The sequence below is a fragment of the Pipistrellus kuhlii genome, unplaced genomic scaffold (assembly GCF_014108245.1).
Source record: "Pipistrellus kuhlii isolate mPipKuh1 unplaced genomic scaffold, mPipKuh1.p scaffold_m20_p_4, whole genome shotgun sequence".
Lineage (NCBI taxonomy): Eukaryota > Metazoa > Chordata > Mammalia > Chiroptera > Vespertilionidae > Pipistrellus > Pipistrellus kuhlii.
In genome coordinates this window covers 52170710-52186537 of record NW_023425540.1, presented here as the reverse complement: position 1 = coordinate 52186537, position 15828 = coordinate 52170710, and the positions used below count along the sequence as shown (strand labels likewise).

General features: G+C 36.9%; 1 protein-coding gene across 1 annotated transcript in view; it reads left to right on the top strand.

Moving 5' to 3' along the window:
• Positions 1–15828, top strand: part of LOC118703119 (solute carrier organic anion transporter family member 6A1) — a 77277-nt gene that overhangs the window by 20270 nt on the left and 41179 nt on the right. The window contains exons 3-5 of the mRNA XM_045571719.1: positions 7053–7146; positions 12729–12850; positions 14510–14619. Of these exons, the coding sequence (XP_045427675.1) occupies positions 7053–7146; positions 12729–12850; positions 14510–14619 (326 nt within the window). The remainder of the gene's footprint in view (positions 1–7052; positions 7147–12728; positions 12851–14509; positions 14620–15828) is intronic.

Below are 15828 nucleotides of genomic sequence, written 5' to 3'. Positions count from 1 at the left end.
CAGTTAGGGTGGGATCTGGCCTAAATGGGCAATCAGACATCCCTTTCACAATCCAGGGGGACTGCTGGCTTCCAACTGCTTGCCTGCCTGCCTGCCTGATTGCCCCTAACTGCTTCTGCTGCCAGACTGATCACACCCTAACCCTCCCCTGCCAGCCTGATTGATGCCTAATGGCTCCCCTGCAGGCACGATTGCCCCTTGCTGTCTCCCCTTCCATTCTGGTCAATCTTAACTATTCTCCCCTTCAGGCCTAATCGTCCCCAACTGCCTCCCCTACTGGCCTTGGTCACCCTAACTGCTCTCCCTTGCCATCCTGGTCACCCCAACTGCCCTCCCCTGCATGCCTGATCACCCTCAACTGCCCTTCCCTGCAGGCCTAGTTTCCCCTAACTGTCCTCCTCTGCAGGCCTGATCACCTTCAACTGCCCTCCCTTGCAGGCCTGGTCCCTCCAAACTGCCCTCCCCTGCTGACTTGATCGCTCAGCATCCTCTGCCGGCCATCTGTGGCAGCTGTCTTATGTCCACCTGGGGGCAGCCATCTTTGACCACGGGCAGCCATCTTGTGTTGGAGTGACAGTCAATTTGCATATTACCTCTTTATTATATAAGATTTCAAACATACTCTAATCATAATCCTAAAATGCCTGTCCCATTGTCCTATTTTGTTCCTGGGTGGAAATTTTTTTTATCTAACTAGTTATCTTTCCTACACTGTTGAGGAACATTTTAGAGGAAAATCACAAAAAAAAGGACCAGTTAGTCCCACAATGAATTTGATACTGTCAACCTCAATTCTGTTCTTATATGAATCTATTCTCTGACATTTTTTTAAAGTCTACTCTCTTTTATAATTCACAACTTTCCTCTTGTTTTAATTAGTTTGGGCTATTATAACAAAAATATTTTAGACTGGGTAGCTTAAACAACAGAAATTTATTTCTCACACCTCTGCAGGCTGAGAGTTCAAGATCCAGGTGCCTGCCAGTTTAGTTCCTGGTGAGGACCCTTTTCTTGGTATGTCCTCATATTGCTGTGGCCAAGAAAGAGAGGGAGAGCAAGCTCTCCAGTGTTTCATCTTATAAATGCACTGATCCCATTCATGAATAATCTACTTTCATGACTTAATTACCTCCAAATACTATCACATTGTGAATTTGGAATTCAACATATGAATTGTGGGGGGATACTTCAGTTAATAGTACTCACTTAACTTATCTTCTGTATTGTATAGAAAATACATGCCATAAGAAGAAATTGCCTTAATTTCTTACTTATACTAATAGTATAGAAACTATAACTTCACATATATTTTCATTCCTTACTTCTTCATTCCTGTTAAAATGAAAGAGCTATCCTCCTGCTAAACATCCTGTTCTCTCTTACCTACTTGGGAACTTTATTCCAGTGATGATCTGTACCTCCTTCTGCAAATTCCTTTCTTTTTTTCGTGGTACTTATTGACACCTAAATGTGCTCAAGTTATTCCCACCATTTAAAAACAAAAACAGTAATAGATATAACTCACAGTTCTTTTATCACTTTGCAAAATCTCATCATTTTCAATTGACAATTTTTTTGAAAGACATGGCCAAGCTTTCTGACATTATTTCATATCCTTTTTTCAACCCACTTGAGCATGGCTTAAAATAGGGGTGTCGAACTCAATCAGAGAAGGAGCCAAAATCTAAAATCCAGCCTAAATCGCGGGCCGAATGGTTTACTGAACAGTCATAAACTGTCATTGTGATGGAAACGCAGCGGAGTGCAGTGATGACAGCGCGGTGCGGGCCACATTGCAAGGCCTGGCGGGACGGATTTGGCCCGCGGGCCTTGTGTTTGACACATGTGGCTTAAAACCTTAAACACTGCAATAAAGTTATTTTCACCAAGCCACCAACATAATTCATGTCATTTAATATAATTAAAACTTTTGACTTGTTCTAGTACTTGAACTACAAACCCAGTGTTTGTAGTACTGACTGTTCCCTTCTTGAAACTATAGTCCAAATAAAATATTTTTTTTAATCTGAAGAAAGGTGTTAGAAGATTAGTTTTATCCTATTTGCGGAAAATATTTGTTTTCAGATATTGGATAGCAGGCATATCAGGACTGTGAGCTCTAGGAAAAGGAAACCAATAAGCTGAATTTTCTAGGAGAAGGCAAGAGTAGTAGATTAGGGACATATTTTATTAAGGAGGGTGAAGGACCTCCTTAAGTTTAATAATCATAAATTTAAAGTGAGATTTGCATGGTTGTGTGTTTTCCTATGGCTACATTCAATTTTTAAAGTGTAAGTATAGAGTAAGGAGAAGAGTTTAACTTGACTAGGGTTGCAATTTCATTGAGGAATTGAATGACATACAAGAGTGCAAGGGATTTAAAAGTGTTATGATGACAGTGAAAGAAGTAAGGGTAAAGAGGGACCTTGAGATAGTGAAAAGGAGAAAGATCAATAGATTATATAGTCCTGGTGGGTTTTAGGGATTGGTGAAATTGGATTACTAGAAGGAGTGAGCTAGAAAGGTAAAGATGTTTGTAGGATGCTTGAAATTGCAATTCAAGAAGGTTTGTAGTTCATTGTGTTTGAAAGTTTAAATTGAATAGCTATATACCTGCTAAGTGGAATTCAAGTACATAGGGCAGTGGTCAGCAAACTCATTAGTCCTCAGAGCCAAATATCAACAGTACGACGATTGAAATTTCTTTTGAGACAATTTTTTGAACTTAAACTCTATAGGTAGGTACATTGTTATTAACTTAATTAGGGTACTCCTAAGCTGGACTTTGCTAAATATTCAAGGGGCCAAAGAGCCACATGTGGCTCTTGAGCCACAGTTTGCTGACCACTGGGCTAGGGTGTTGATACTGATATGTCTATATAAAGTTGAATTATTAGTGATTAGAATAACAATTCTAGAGACCTCCTATTTAACATGGAATCAAATAGTCCATATGAATACTGAACCAGCTGAAATTTTCCATTAGTGTACTATTTTGCAATATACACATTAACCAGTTTTTCACAGTAATATTTTCAGAACATTTGTTAAGTTCCAATCAATGTACATAATCAAAATGATCTAATAGCATTGTTTAGATCTACCAGGCTAATAACAAATGCAATTCTAACAAACATTTATTTACTATTGTTTTATAAGCATCTGAATTAAAAAAAAGCTTAAGAAATAGGCTGTCCTGTAAAAAACTTTAAAATCTAGTGGATTATTATACAATGACTAACAAAAATTTTTTTTTGTGTAATACAGTGATTTTCAGTCTTTTTCATCTCATGGCACACATAAACCAATTAGTAAAATTCCGTGGCACTCCAAAAATATATATTTTTGCCAATCTATTGGAGTAAACAGGGTCAGTAGGAAAAAAGGGGAGTATAACTGTAATACTTTCAGTAACAAAGATCAATTTTAAAAAAGAAGAAAACACAGAGTTGTAGAAACAAAAATAAATAGGTATAATTTTGATTCATTCCCACTGCATGGCTACCGTTGTGTTGGTTATTATCATTTTGTTTATTTGATAGTATAAAGAAAAAGATGTCAATGCCCCTAACTAGTCATGGATTGCATGTTTTAAAAATTCTTATGGTACACTCATTAAAAATCTCTGGTATAATGCCTTGTCCTTATGGACATATGTTTTAGAAGTTAGTGGGTATGAAATGTGAAATTATTTTAATCAGAGTGACACAAAGTTAATTGTCAGAGAAGTAGATATAGAACTAAGCTCAGAAGGTAATCTTTAATAATTCAGATAACCTAAAAAGGATACTTTTATCCTAGGTCAAAAGTCAGAGTTATCAGATGCCAAATTTAAGATATGTATATTTACCTATACAAACAAGTATGTGTATACATATAGTTATACATATGCATTTATGTTTGGTTTATATATAATATTTGCATCTTTTTCAGTATTCCCACAAATTTTATTTTATCATTGCATTTTTCTGAGAACATGTTGATTAATTGTAGAGCTACTACATTCAATGTAAATGAAATCTTAACGAAAAGAAAAAATATAATGGTGGAAATATCTTATAAAAGGTAAAATATTTCATAAAATACACTGTGAATTGTTGTGTGTTTAAATTTTGACTCATTTAACAAAAAATTAAAATTATCCTTTCAAAAGATATTTGTGAAGAAACGAAGAATCTCAAAGCTTGCAAATCCTTTTCATTCAACTCAAAATATATGACTTTCTTCGTACTTGGACAGGCTGTGCAGGGAATAGCAGGAATGCCTCTTTATATCCTTACAGTACTCTTTCTTGATGACAACATTTCCAGATACTCAGTTGGTACTTATCTAGGCAAGTTTTTTTCTTTCTAATATAATTTACCAATTCTGAATTTTTATTGAGCTTCTATATTTTGGTGTGAATATCTAAAATTATATTCAGGTGCTAATTATTGACTTTTATAATAACCATAGTGGCCTGGTGCATGAAATTTGTGCACAGGGGTGTGTCCCTCAAACCCGCCTGCATCCTCTCCAATCTGGGACTCCTCAGGGGATGTCTGACGAAATCAGCAGACAGATATCCCTCTCGAAATCTGAAATCCAGGACAACTAGCTTCTAACCACTCATCTGCCTGCCTGCCTGATCGCCCCTAACCATTCCACCTGCTAGCCTGATTGCCCCCAACTTCTTCCGCCTTCCAGTCTGATCATCCCTAACTGCCCCCTCTTGCTGGCCTGCTCACCCCTAACTGCCCCCACTGCTGTCCTGCTTGCCCTCAACTGCCCCCCTGCCAGCCTATTCAACCTCAACTACCCCTTGCCAACTTGATCACCCCCAACTGTCCCCCCACTGGTCTGATTGCCCCCAACTGCCCCCCTTTCTAGGGTGATCACCCCTAACTGCCTCCTCCTGCTGGCCTGATAGCCCAAAACTTACCCCCTGCTGTCCTGCTCATTCCCAACGCCCCCACCACCAGCCTGCTTAGCTCCAATTGACCCCTGCTGTCCTGCTTGCCCCCAACTACCGTCCATACCAGTCTGCTCTCTCCCCTCTGCTAGCTTGACCTCCCCTAATTTCCCTCCCCTTTTGGCCTTACCACCCCTAACCACCTCTGCCTCAGCCCTGCCACCTTGGCTTTGTCCAGAGAACCGCTGGAAGGTCTCCCAGTCTAATTAGCATTTACCCTTCTTTTTGGTATAGATTGTAATGAATGGTAACTGGTGTGTTTAACTTTAAAATCACATTGAACCACTTAATTCTGAAAAGCTGCTTGAGATTTGGAATTGTAGATAAGTCATCTGAAGGCCCCCCTAAAATATATAGAGCAGTAGAAAAAATGCATTCTTAATTAAAACTGTAATCTTTCCATATATATATGGAAAGTTCATTTTTCTAGAAAAAAAAAATCTCAAAATAACCAGACTGAATTTCTTGAGTAGATGTATGTTTAAACTTATGGGATATGTGTGGGAAGTTGCTGCCATCATGTCCATTAGGGGAAATATATGCCTCTTCAGTATGAGATTCATTGTAGTGCTAAAATAGTGATCATTGTTCTAAGTCCCTTACATAAATTAACTCACTAATCTTTTAGGGGAGCTCTGAATTTTGAAGTTAATGAAAACAATCTCATTCATCTTTCAAGGAAAGAAGTGATATGCTATTTAATTAACCATAGAGTAGTACCCTCAGTTCACAGTGTTTTATGCTTATGTATCCTGCAATAAGTAATGCTGGGGTTTATCTCAGAATAATCTTCTTATATTACAGTGGCTTCTAGTCCTGGTAGATCATCTATTTGTACATCTATTTATCTAACTATCATTTGTGAAAAAAAATTAAAGTTGTTTTTTATACTTATTGTGAAGGTGAAATAAAAGAAAATAGTATTTTGTATCAAAATGATAATTTCCCTTCAGAGGTAAGAAAAGGCATGCCAATAAACTAAAATGTCTGATATTCATATATATGTTTGCTTTTAGAGAAAAAAAATGCTGTTATTTATTAGTCTTAGCTGAGGGTGGAAGCAAATACATTTGTTTTACTTTTGGTTCTATGGAATAACAATTGGAACTTACATCTATGTATTACAGAGAGAAGTTTATTTTATTGCCACCTCTTGTCACCCTGACAGCTAATGTGAAAGATGCAAAGGGGATGAGAATGTATCATTATAAAGTAGAATCTTGTGTTAGTACCACAAATTAAAGTAAAATATTGTTTATTTAACTTATATTAAATGAAAATATATTTATTTATACTATATTAAATACATAGATGAAATAAGATACAGTAAATAATATAATTAAATTACCTGATTTTCTCTAGTACAAGCTTTGGATATATGTATGGTGGCTAATTTTATGTGTAAACTTGGCTTAGTTTGGTCAAGCACCAGTCTAGATGTTTCTGTAATATTTTTTAGATGTGGCTAACCTTTACAATCAGCAGACTTTGAGTAAAGCAGATTACCCTCCATAATGTGGATCAGCCTCATTCAATCAGTTGAGGCCTTTTAGAATAAAGACTGAGATTTCCCAAAGAGAGAAATCTGTCTCCAGACAGCAACGTAGAGAAACTCCACTTGAGTCTCTTCAGCCTGCTGTACCGCCATGTGGATTTCAGACTTATTTATAGCCTTAAAGCTGTAATATTAATTCTTACCTGATTTTGAATCTGCCAGACTATCATGCACATTTTTGGACTTGCCAGTTCCCACAGTTGCATAAGCCAATTCCTTAATATCTCTCTTACTCTCTATATATCTTATTTATAATAGTGCCAACAATAAAAAAAATTAAAAAGAAAGTAGAAAAAATAATTCCCACTGAGAGATATTGATCAGAAAAACAGGAGATGGTCACCTGCAGGGGGAAAAAAATTGTTCAGAAATCACTTCACACACACCCACAAATCCTTATTCGTTCTATTTCTCTAGAGCACCCTGACTAATAAAGTATACTATGAAGCTTTAAGAAGGAATCCATTTTAGTGATGTAACTTTTATTATCTTGTGGCAAAGCTTGCTTATACTATAGTAGTTTGATGTTTAATATTCATTTTATAGGCTTAATGGAAGCTTCAGTAACAATTGGATATGCTTTCGGTCATGCGATAGTAGCACCATTGGTTACCACCCCAGAGAGTAGTATTATTGAAAGGTAAGCCATTTTCTTTCCTTTTTTTGCCTACATTATGTAAAGTATTTATTCAATAGACACGTTAGCTTATAAATAGACTATAGGCCCAGTGCACAAATTTGTTCACCCATGGGGTCCCTCATCCTGGCCTGTGATCATGGCCAATCATGGCCCTCTCACCCAGTCCAGATCGGGACTGATGGAAGCCAGCCAGCTTGGGAGGAACCATAAGAGGGTTCCAAGGCATGTCCAGCTCTCTTGCCCAGTCTCCACTGACCGGACCCCAGCAGCAAGCTTACCTACTGCTCAGAGCACCTGGCCCCTGGTTAGTGCGCATTATAGCGACTAGTCAAGCATTTGACCAAATGGTCAACCAATTGATCAGACACTTAGCATATTACACTTTTATTATGTATGATACATTTAATTTTTAATGACCATATTTTAAAAAAATATATGTAAATGTGACTGATATGCATATATATGTACATATAAATCACATCTAAAATGTGTGTTTTTATGGTACTATTTGATATAGAATATAAAAAAACACCACTTAGAATGACAAGCTAACTAGTAATCCTAATATATTAAAAGCCAGGGGCCATCATGATTGAAACAACCAAATAGTCAACTAAACAACAGGCTGTGTGGGGTGAGCAGGCCGGCAGGGGGATAGTGAGGGACGACCAAATGACTGAACAGCAGGATGCATGGGGTGACCAGGCTAGTGGGGGGGGGGGGGGCAGTCAGGGACTACCAGGCTGGTAGAAGGGGGCAGTTGAGGGCGACCAAGCAGGCATTGGGGGTAATAAGGGGTGATCAGGTAAGTGGGGGTGGGGGTGGCAGTTTGGGGCAACCAAGCCAGCAGTGAGGGCAGTTAGGGGTGATCAGGCTGGCAAGCAAAGGCAGTTAGGGGTGATCAGGCTGGCCAGTGGGGGATTGGGGGGTAGGAGGCAGTTAAGGGCAATCAGGCAGGTGAGCAGTTAGGAGCCAGCAGTCCTGAATTGTGAAAGGGATCTGACTGCCGGTTTAGGCCCAATCCATAGGATCAGGCCCAAACTGGCAGTCGTACATACATCCCATGAGGGGTCCCGGATTGGAGATGATGCAGGCTGGGCTGAGGGGATCTCTCTCCCCTTCCCTGTGCACGAATTTTGTGCACCAGACCTCTAGTTCTGCATATAATTTTTTTTTAATTGTGGTAAAAAAAACATGTAACATAAACTTTATCATCCTAGCCATTTCTTAAATGTACAGTACAGGGTTAACTATATGTACTTAGTTGTGCAACAGATATCTAGGTCTTTTTATCTTCCTAAACTGAAAATTTTTATCTGTTGCACAGCAACTTCCCTTTTTTCCCTATCTCCCCAGCCCCTGGCAATCACCATGCTACTTTCTGTTTCCAAGAGTTTGACTACTTTAGATATTTCATATATGTGGAACCATGAATTATTTGTCTTTTTATGACTAACTTATTTCACTTAGCATAATGTCCTCAAGTTTCATTCATATTGTAGTGTATGATAGAATTTTCTTCTTTATTCATTCTTCTGACAGTGGACATTTAGTTTACTTTCTATTTGTGGCTATTGTGGATAATTCTGCAATTTCCATAAGTGTGCAAATATCTCTTTGAGATTCTATTTTCAATCCTTTGTGATATATTCCCAATTTTTCTTTGGCTTGTTTAAAAAAAGTTCCTCACCCAAGGATATGCATGCTTATTGATTTTTTTTTTTTGAGAGAGAGAGAGAGAGAGAGAGAGAGAGAGAGAGAGAGAGAGAGAGAGAGAGAGAGAGACATTAATTGGTTGCCTCTCAACTGCACCCCAATCGGGACCGGTGTAGGCCCTAACCGGGAATTGAACCCAAACTGGAGGACACTCCAACTGAGTCACAACAGCCAGGGGCAGAAATGGAATTTTTAAAAGGAATTTTCATTCTGCTATCCATAGTAGATATATCATTTTATATTCCTACCAGTAGTGCTCAAGGGTTCCAATTTCTCAACATCTTTGCCAACACTAGTTATTTTCTGTTTTGTTTTTTGGTAGTAGCCATCTAATTTCAATTTATTTTTGCCTATAATAGGAGGCATGGGCCAAGATTCTATTTTCTCTCAAAGAAATAGCTAATTGTACTAATGACTTTTTGGATCATTTCCTTTTTTTTTCAATTTTTGTTTTTACTGATATTAAATACCATTTTTATCATACATTACATTTCCCATAAATGTGTTTTTTTCCTTCTCTCTTATTTGTCTAATCCATTTCTGACATTTAAAAAAAATTTTTTTATTGATTAAGATATCACATATTTGTCCTCATCCTCCTATTACCATCCCATACTCCTCCCCACATATGCCCCCAGCCCCCTGTTGTTCATGAGCACTGGTTAGGCTTATATGCATGCATACAAGTCTATTGGTTGATCTCTCCCCCTTTCTCCCACCCTCCCCCACCTTCCCTCTGAGGTTTGACAATCTTATCAATGCTTCCCTGTCTCCGGGTTTGTCTTTATTCATCAGTTTATGTTGTTCACTATTTCCCCTAGATGAGTGAGATCATGAGATATAAAAAAATATACTTATAAGAACCAAAAATGAGGCAAGCAATAATGGTTATGCTGGGAGGCAAATGAATCAATCTGTAGAGAGTTTCATTCTGGGCCAACAGTTCTTTTGAGTCCCAATATCAATGCCAGATAGTTCCTTATGTGTACATGTCAGCAATGATATTTCATTTCTGAATGGTGGACAAATGGAGGCAATGCAGGTCTGACCCTCTCTGTTTTGGTCCTGGGCAACCTGCAGTGATGCACAGCTGCTGACTGCTAGTATGGCAAGGTGACGTCAGCATCTTCCATCTCTGGACTGCTTCTCTTCTGTCTTCATGGCTGGAGCAGTCCTGTCAATTCCTCTATGTTGCAGGTATCCACATGATCTTGGAGTTGTTTTCTGAAAATATACAAACATATTTTTTTTAAAAAATATATTTTATTGATTTTTGTACAGAGAGAAAGGGAGATAGAGAGTTAGAAACATCAATGAGAGAGAGTCATCAATCAGCTGCCTCTTGCACATCCCCCACCGGGGATACTCCCGCAACCAAGGCACATGCCCCTGACCGGAATAGAACCCGGGGCCCCTCAGTCCCCAAGCTGACGCTCTATCCATTGAGCCAAACCAGTCCCGGCTACAAACATATTTTTGACCAAAAGTTAATAAAGGAATATTTTTAATAAATTTGACTTTGGATCATTTTTCATTTTCTGCCCAAACAATTTTCCTTTGGCTTGTTTTGACACAATGGGTGTCTTGCTCTGTCCTGCCATCCTCCATCTTATGCTCTCCCCATTAAAAAACAAATTTTTTTTTATTGATTTCAGAGAAGGGAGAGGGAGAGAAAGATAGAAACATCAATGATGAAAGAGAATCACTGATTGGTTGCCTCCTGCAAGCCCTACAATGCAACCTGGGCATGTGCACTGACTGGAAATCAAACCTGTGACCTCTTGGTTCATAGATCTACACTCAACCACTGACCCACATTGCTGGCAGGACATCTGACATATTTTTCTATTTAATGCCAATACTACAACATTTTAAATATAACTACTAAATATAACTTGCGTCTGACCAGTGTAGCTCAGAGGTTGAGTGTTGACCTATGGACCAGGAGGTTATGGTTTGATTCTGGTCAGGGCACATGCCTGTGTTTTGATTTGATCCCCAGTAGGGGGCCTACAGAGGCAGCCAATCAATGAGTCTCTCTCATCATTTATATTTCAATCTCTCCTCTCCCTTATTCTCTGAAATCAAGAAAAATATATAAAAATAAATATAACTACTTATATTATTAACTAAGCTTTATCATATAATTTGCTATTTTGATGAATAAGACTCTACTCATAATTATTCATTAAAAGTCAGGGGCTGTGTTTGCAAAATTACTTTTCAGATAAATTTAATAATCTCATGTTATAATCAAAGCATTTTAATTTGAAATACTTGAATTTTTGTGTCAAATTGGGAATAACTGTTAACTGACTATGTAAGAATATATTGATATAGTATATTGCTCTATTTTCTCAACATTTCTTTTATGCCCTTCACTAAAGTTTTATGATTTTATTTATTGAAGATATCTTATGAAGTTTATTTCTACTGATTTCATATATTCTGTTAGTGTTGTGCATGGAATCTGGAATCTTTGTATTATGACATTTACTAATTATTTACTTTTATTAGTAAATTATATTTGATTTTGATATTAATTTCTAAATTTGTCTTATATCTATTACTTTATTAAATTCTTTGCTTATACTTTGTAGTTTTTTTAAAGTTTATTTTCCTTAATTTTTAGATACTCAGTTATTCACATGAATGTGTATAACTTTTATCATATTATATGCAATATAATGAATATAGTTAGAATATATACTGGGTTCAAAAGTGAATCTAATAAAATTCCTAAAAATTATAAAAATAAGAAAACTTGTAACCCTATTGGCAATCTGGAGTTGAAACGTTCTAGGCATAGCATACTATACAATGGAAATCAAGATTGCAATCCTGTGTCATTGCACTTTGAAATTGGTATCCCTGAGTAATATAGCAATGGATAAAAAGTTGGTCCACATTCTATGAGAGATAAGACCTATAAGCAAGCTACTCATCGGGTGTCTGTTGGCAATAAAGTCACCTGTGAGAAACCAGCACCTCCAAACCTGTGGTTCCTGGGGTTGTGGGCATTTCTCCATGATGGCTGGTTGGACAAAGTCTTAAATGTGTATGAAACTGAAGACAGTGGCTGCTGTGTAGTAATCAACTTCCCTAAATCTCCTCCCTAAATTATACAAAATAACTTCACAACTATGAAAATTCTCAACAAGATCATAGTCTCAGTATTATGGAAGACAAAGAATGCTGAAATTATAATCTGTGATTAAAAAAGATAAAATTTTAAAATCCCAACACAGGATCCTTCACACTCCCACCCCACTCTTCCCCTGTAAGGCTTTGTGGTTTAGAAAGGTGGAGCAAGAAAAATGACAGGTCCTGAGGTTGATTAGGTATGATCACTAGAAAGTAACTCACTCTTAGTCTGAGAGTTCAGAGAAGGCAATATAAGAAAGAGATTTCCTAATAAACGTGATTTAAAGGGTTAATTGTGCAACTTAAAGGGGAGGTTTTCACTAAAGGCCTAGGTACATGATTTAAAGTGGCAAGACTGATTTTAAAGGAGAGGTGAGATTTAAAGGAAAAGTCTTCCAAATGCTTAGCTTCTGTTGGAGAAGAAAGTTTTAAAAATACTAAAGAATTACTCATCACTGCTTGAGTGGACAGGAGAGAAAAAAGAAAGGGAAAAACTTAGGACAAAACACAAGACAAAAGGGAACTCCATAATTGAAAGACTCCAGAATCAAAGCATAACCTCCTGGTCCATAGGTCAATTATTCATTCTCAGCAAAGAAAACAAAAGGGACAAATTAATAGAAAATGTTTCATTTCTCTCTTTATGTTTCTTTCTCTGTTAGATTGTGGTTTTGTTTGTAATAAAATACACAAACTTAAATTTTTTTGCTTTTCTCTATTAGAGTTGATACCGGTTTTTTTAATAAATACTGGTTCGGTACTTGGTGGATTCGCTTTGTTTTTGTCACAGTTATAGCATGGTCTACATTAATAGGATTTTCATGCTTTCCACGGCATATAAAAGGTGACTATACTGTTATAATTCATTTAACTAAAGGACTGTAGGCTCCTCGACCCACCCTCACTTCCCCTGTCCCCACCCCCTCATTTCCAGAATATATACAGAGACATGGGATAGTATTATCAGAACAAATGATGCCTTGTGTGGCCAGATACTATTTTATTTATGTACCAGACTTTCATAAGTGAATATTTTTTTTGCTCCTTGTCATTTATTTTGAAAAAAATGGTTTATATATAGAGTTTATAAGTTTTCTTAAAGAAAGATATCTATTTATCTAGCATCCTATATAATAAAAGGCTAATATGCAAATTTTCCCTTCCACCAGGAGTTCAACTGGGAGTTCCACCAGGCGGAAGGGCTGGCCAGCCAACCACCCACAGTCCCTCCCCCAGACTAGACCCCCCCATCAACCAGCTCTCCCACCCCCAATCGGTGCCAGGGCTGGTTGGACCCCACCCATGCACAAATTTGTGCACCAGGCTTCTCATTATTTAATATATGTACTACCTCATGGAATTGTTGTAATCCTATATAATAAAAGGGTAGTATGCAAATTGACCCTAATGGCAGAATGACTGCTGGACTAGTCATTATGAGGCACATTGATCACTTGTTGGTTGCTTTCCCTGGCTGACAGGCTCCAATGGCCTGATGGCCACCTGAGGTGGAGGCGGGGCCGGCAAGTGGGCAGGAACAGCCGACCTCTTGGTCCCTTCCCCCAGCTGTCAGGCACTGATCACCCAAAGCAAAGTCGAATGTGGAACCCGGGGGTGGTAGATGGTGGGGGATGGGGCCAGCTTGCAGCAGCTGGAGAAGATGGTCTTGATCAAAGGCCAGGCTTAGGGACCATACCTGCACACAGGGCCTCTAGTATAAAATAAAAATTATTAAAATTCTTTTAAAAACAGAGAAATAATATATTCTCTTTATAATAGTACATTTTATTGGCACAAAATGTTTTATTAGCATTAAAGACTACTATTTTATATTGTAGGACTATACTGTATAGTGTAGAACCTTGCCACCTGTGGCTATTTAAATTTTAAATTAAATTAGAAATCCATTTACTCAGTCATAGGAGTGAGTTTCAAGTATTTAATGGCTTAGCTATTGGAAAATTTTCATTATAACAGTATGTTCTTTAGAAGGGCACTGTAGGAAGAATGTACCTTTTAGTTAATTAGATTGACTTTAGCTTGTTCAAAAATAGCTCACTTGGCAAAGACAAACTAGGTTTATTAGGATGTGTGTGTATATGTTTCACATGTGTTTTATTTTTATTATTTTTTAATTTTATTGTTGAAAGTATTATATATGTCCCCCATTTTCCTCCCCATCCCCCCCCCCCACTCATTTCCCAACCCTCACTACCCTATTGTCAGTGTCCAAAGGTAATGCATATATGCATATAAATCTTTGGTTAATCTCTTCCCATCCTTTACTCCCACCTTTTCTTTGAGATTCCTCAGTCTGTTCCAAGTCTGATGCCTCTGGTTCTATTTTATTCATCCGTTTATTTTGTTCATAGATTTTTTGTTCATTTATTTTGATTTTTAGATTTAATTGTTGATAGATATGTATTTATTACCATTTTATTGTTCATATTTTTTTATTCTTACTTGAACATGTCATAAGATTCTTTTGCTTGTTAACATTTAGGTATATCAAGGATAAAATCTGGGAAACACCGAAAGCCTAATTTAATGGACAAAAAGTATAAAGATCAGGAATTTGGAACTAGTATCGGTGATTTATTTGCTTCTATTTGGGTAAAGTAAAATATTTTGCATGAACATGCCAATTAAGTTGACTTGTACAATTTTCTATGGTGGATTTAAGAAAATAACCAACAAGTGTTCAACTTAAATCTGAGTGGGACTTTTAAAGTCTTAATTAACCTATTCATTTAATGGATAATGGGAAAACAGGACATTACCTAGCAAGCATTGCCAAGAACTTGGCTAATGTCAGAGTCTGGTACCAAATTTTTTCCTTCTTTTACTTTTTTAAATATTATTTTGTGTTTATTTTTTCCCTTATGAAATATAAGTATTAACATTATATATCTTTTTATTATGTTTAAATGTCTTAAAAGAGAACTCTAGAAGTTAACAATATTCTTACAAACATCATATTTCATTGAAAATATTTCATCTTAATATCAAATGGAGATGAACTCTGTTTCTATAGGTGAGAAATGAGTCAAACAATGCACCCAACCTACATTCAACTTGTTTTCCCTTCTGTTCACAACTTTACCCTTTAGTTTGCCTGTAGAATTATCATTCTCACATGTAGTTTTTATCAAGTCATTTCCAATATTACTTGGTAGGTGAATTCCATATTCTTTTCTTTTTTTTTTTAATATATATTTTATTTATATATTTATTTATTTATTTATTTATTTTTATTTTTATTTATTTATTTTTTACAGAGAGGAAAGGAGAGGGATAGTTAGAAACATTAATGAGAGAGAATCATTGATCAGCTGCCTCTTGCACACCTCCCACTGGAGATGTGCCCACAACCCAGGTACATGCCCTTGACCGGAATCGAACATGGGACCTTTCAGTCCCAGGCTGATGCTCTATCCACTGAGCCAAACTGGTTTTGGTGAATTCCATATTCTTTTAGTGAGACTTTGAATACCCTTCACAATAGCATCAACTGAATTTTCCTCCATTATTTCAGAATTTTACCCATCTCCCCCACATTCCAGTCACTTGCTGTTTCATGGATGCATTGGGTACTTTTGTAGTTCTGTACCTTTTTAGATGTGAATCTCTCAACTTCAAATGTTCTTCTTTCTCTTCTTCATTGGGACAAAACCTCTTTATCAATCTTACCTTAATGAGTTTCCCCTTTAATGCTTTAGGTATTTATTAAAAATATAATATAATATAACAACATGTATATATGGTATAAACATACATAGTGTTTTTTTATTAAATTCATCTAATTCTTAAAATGAATAGCTA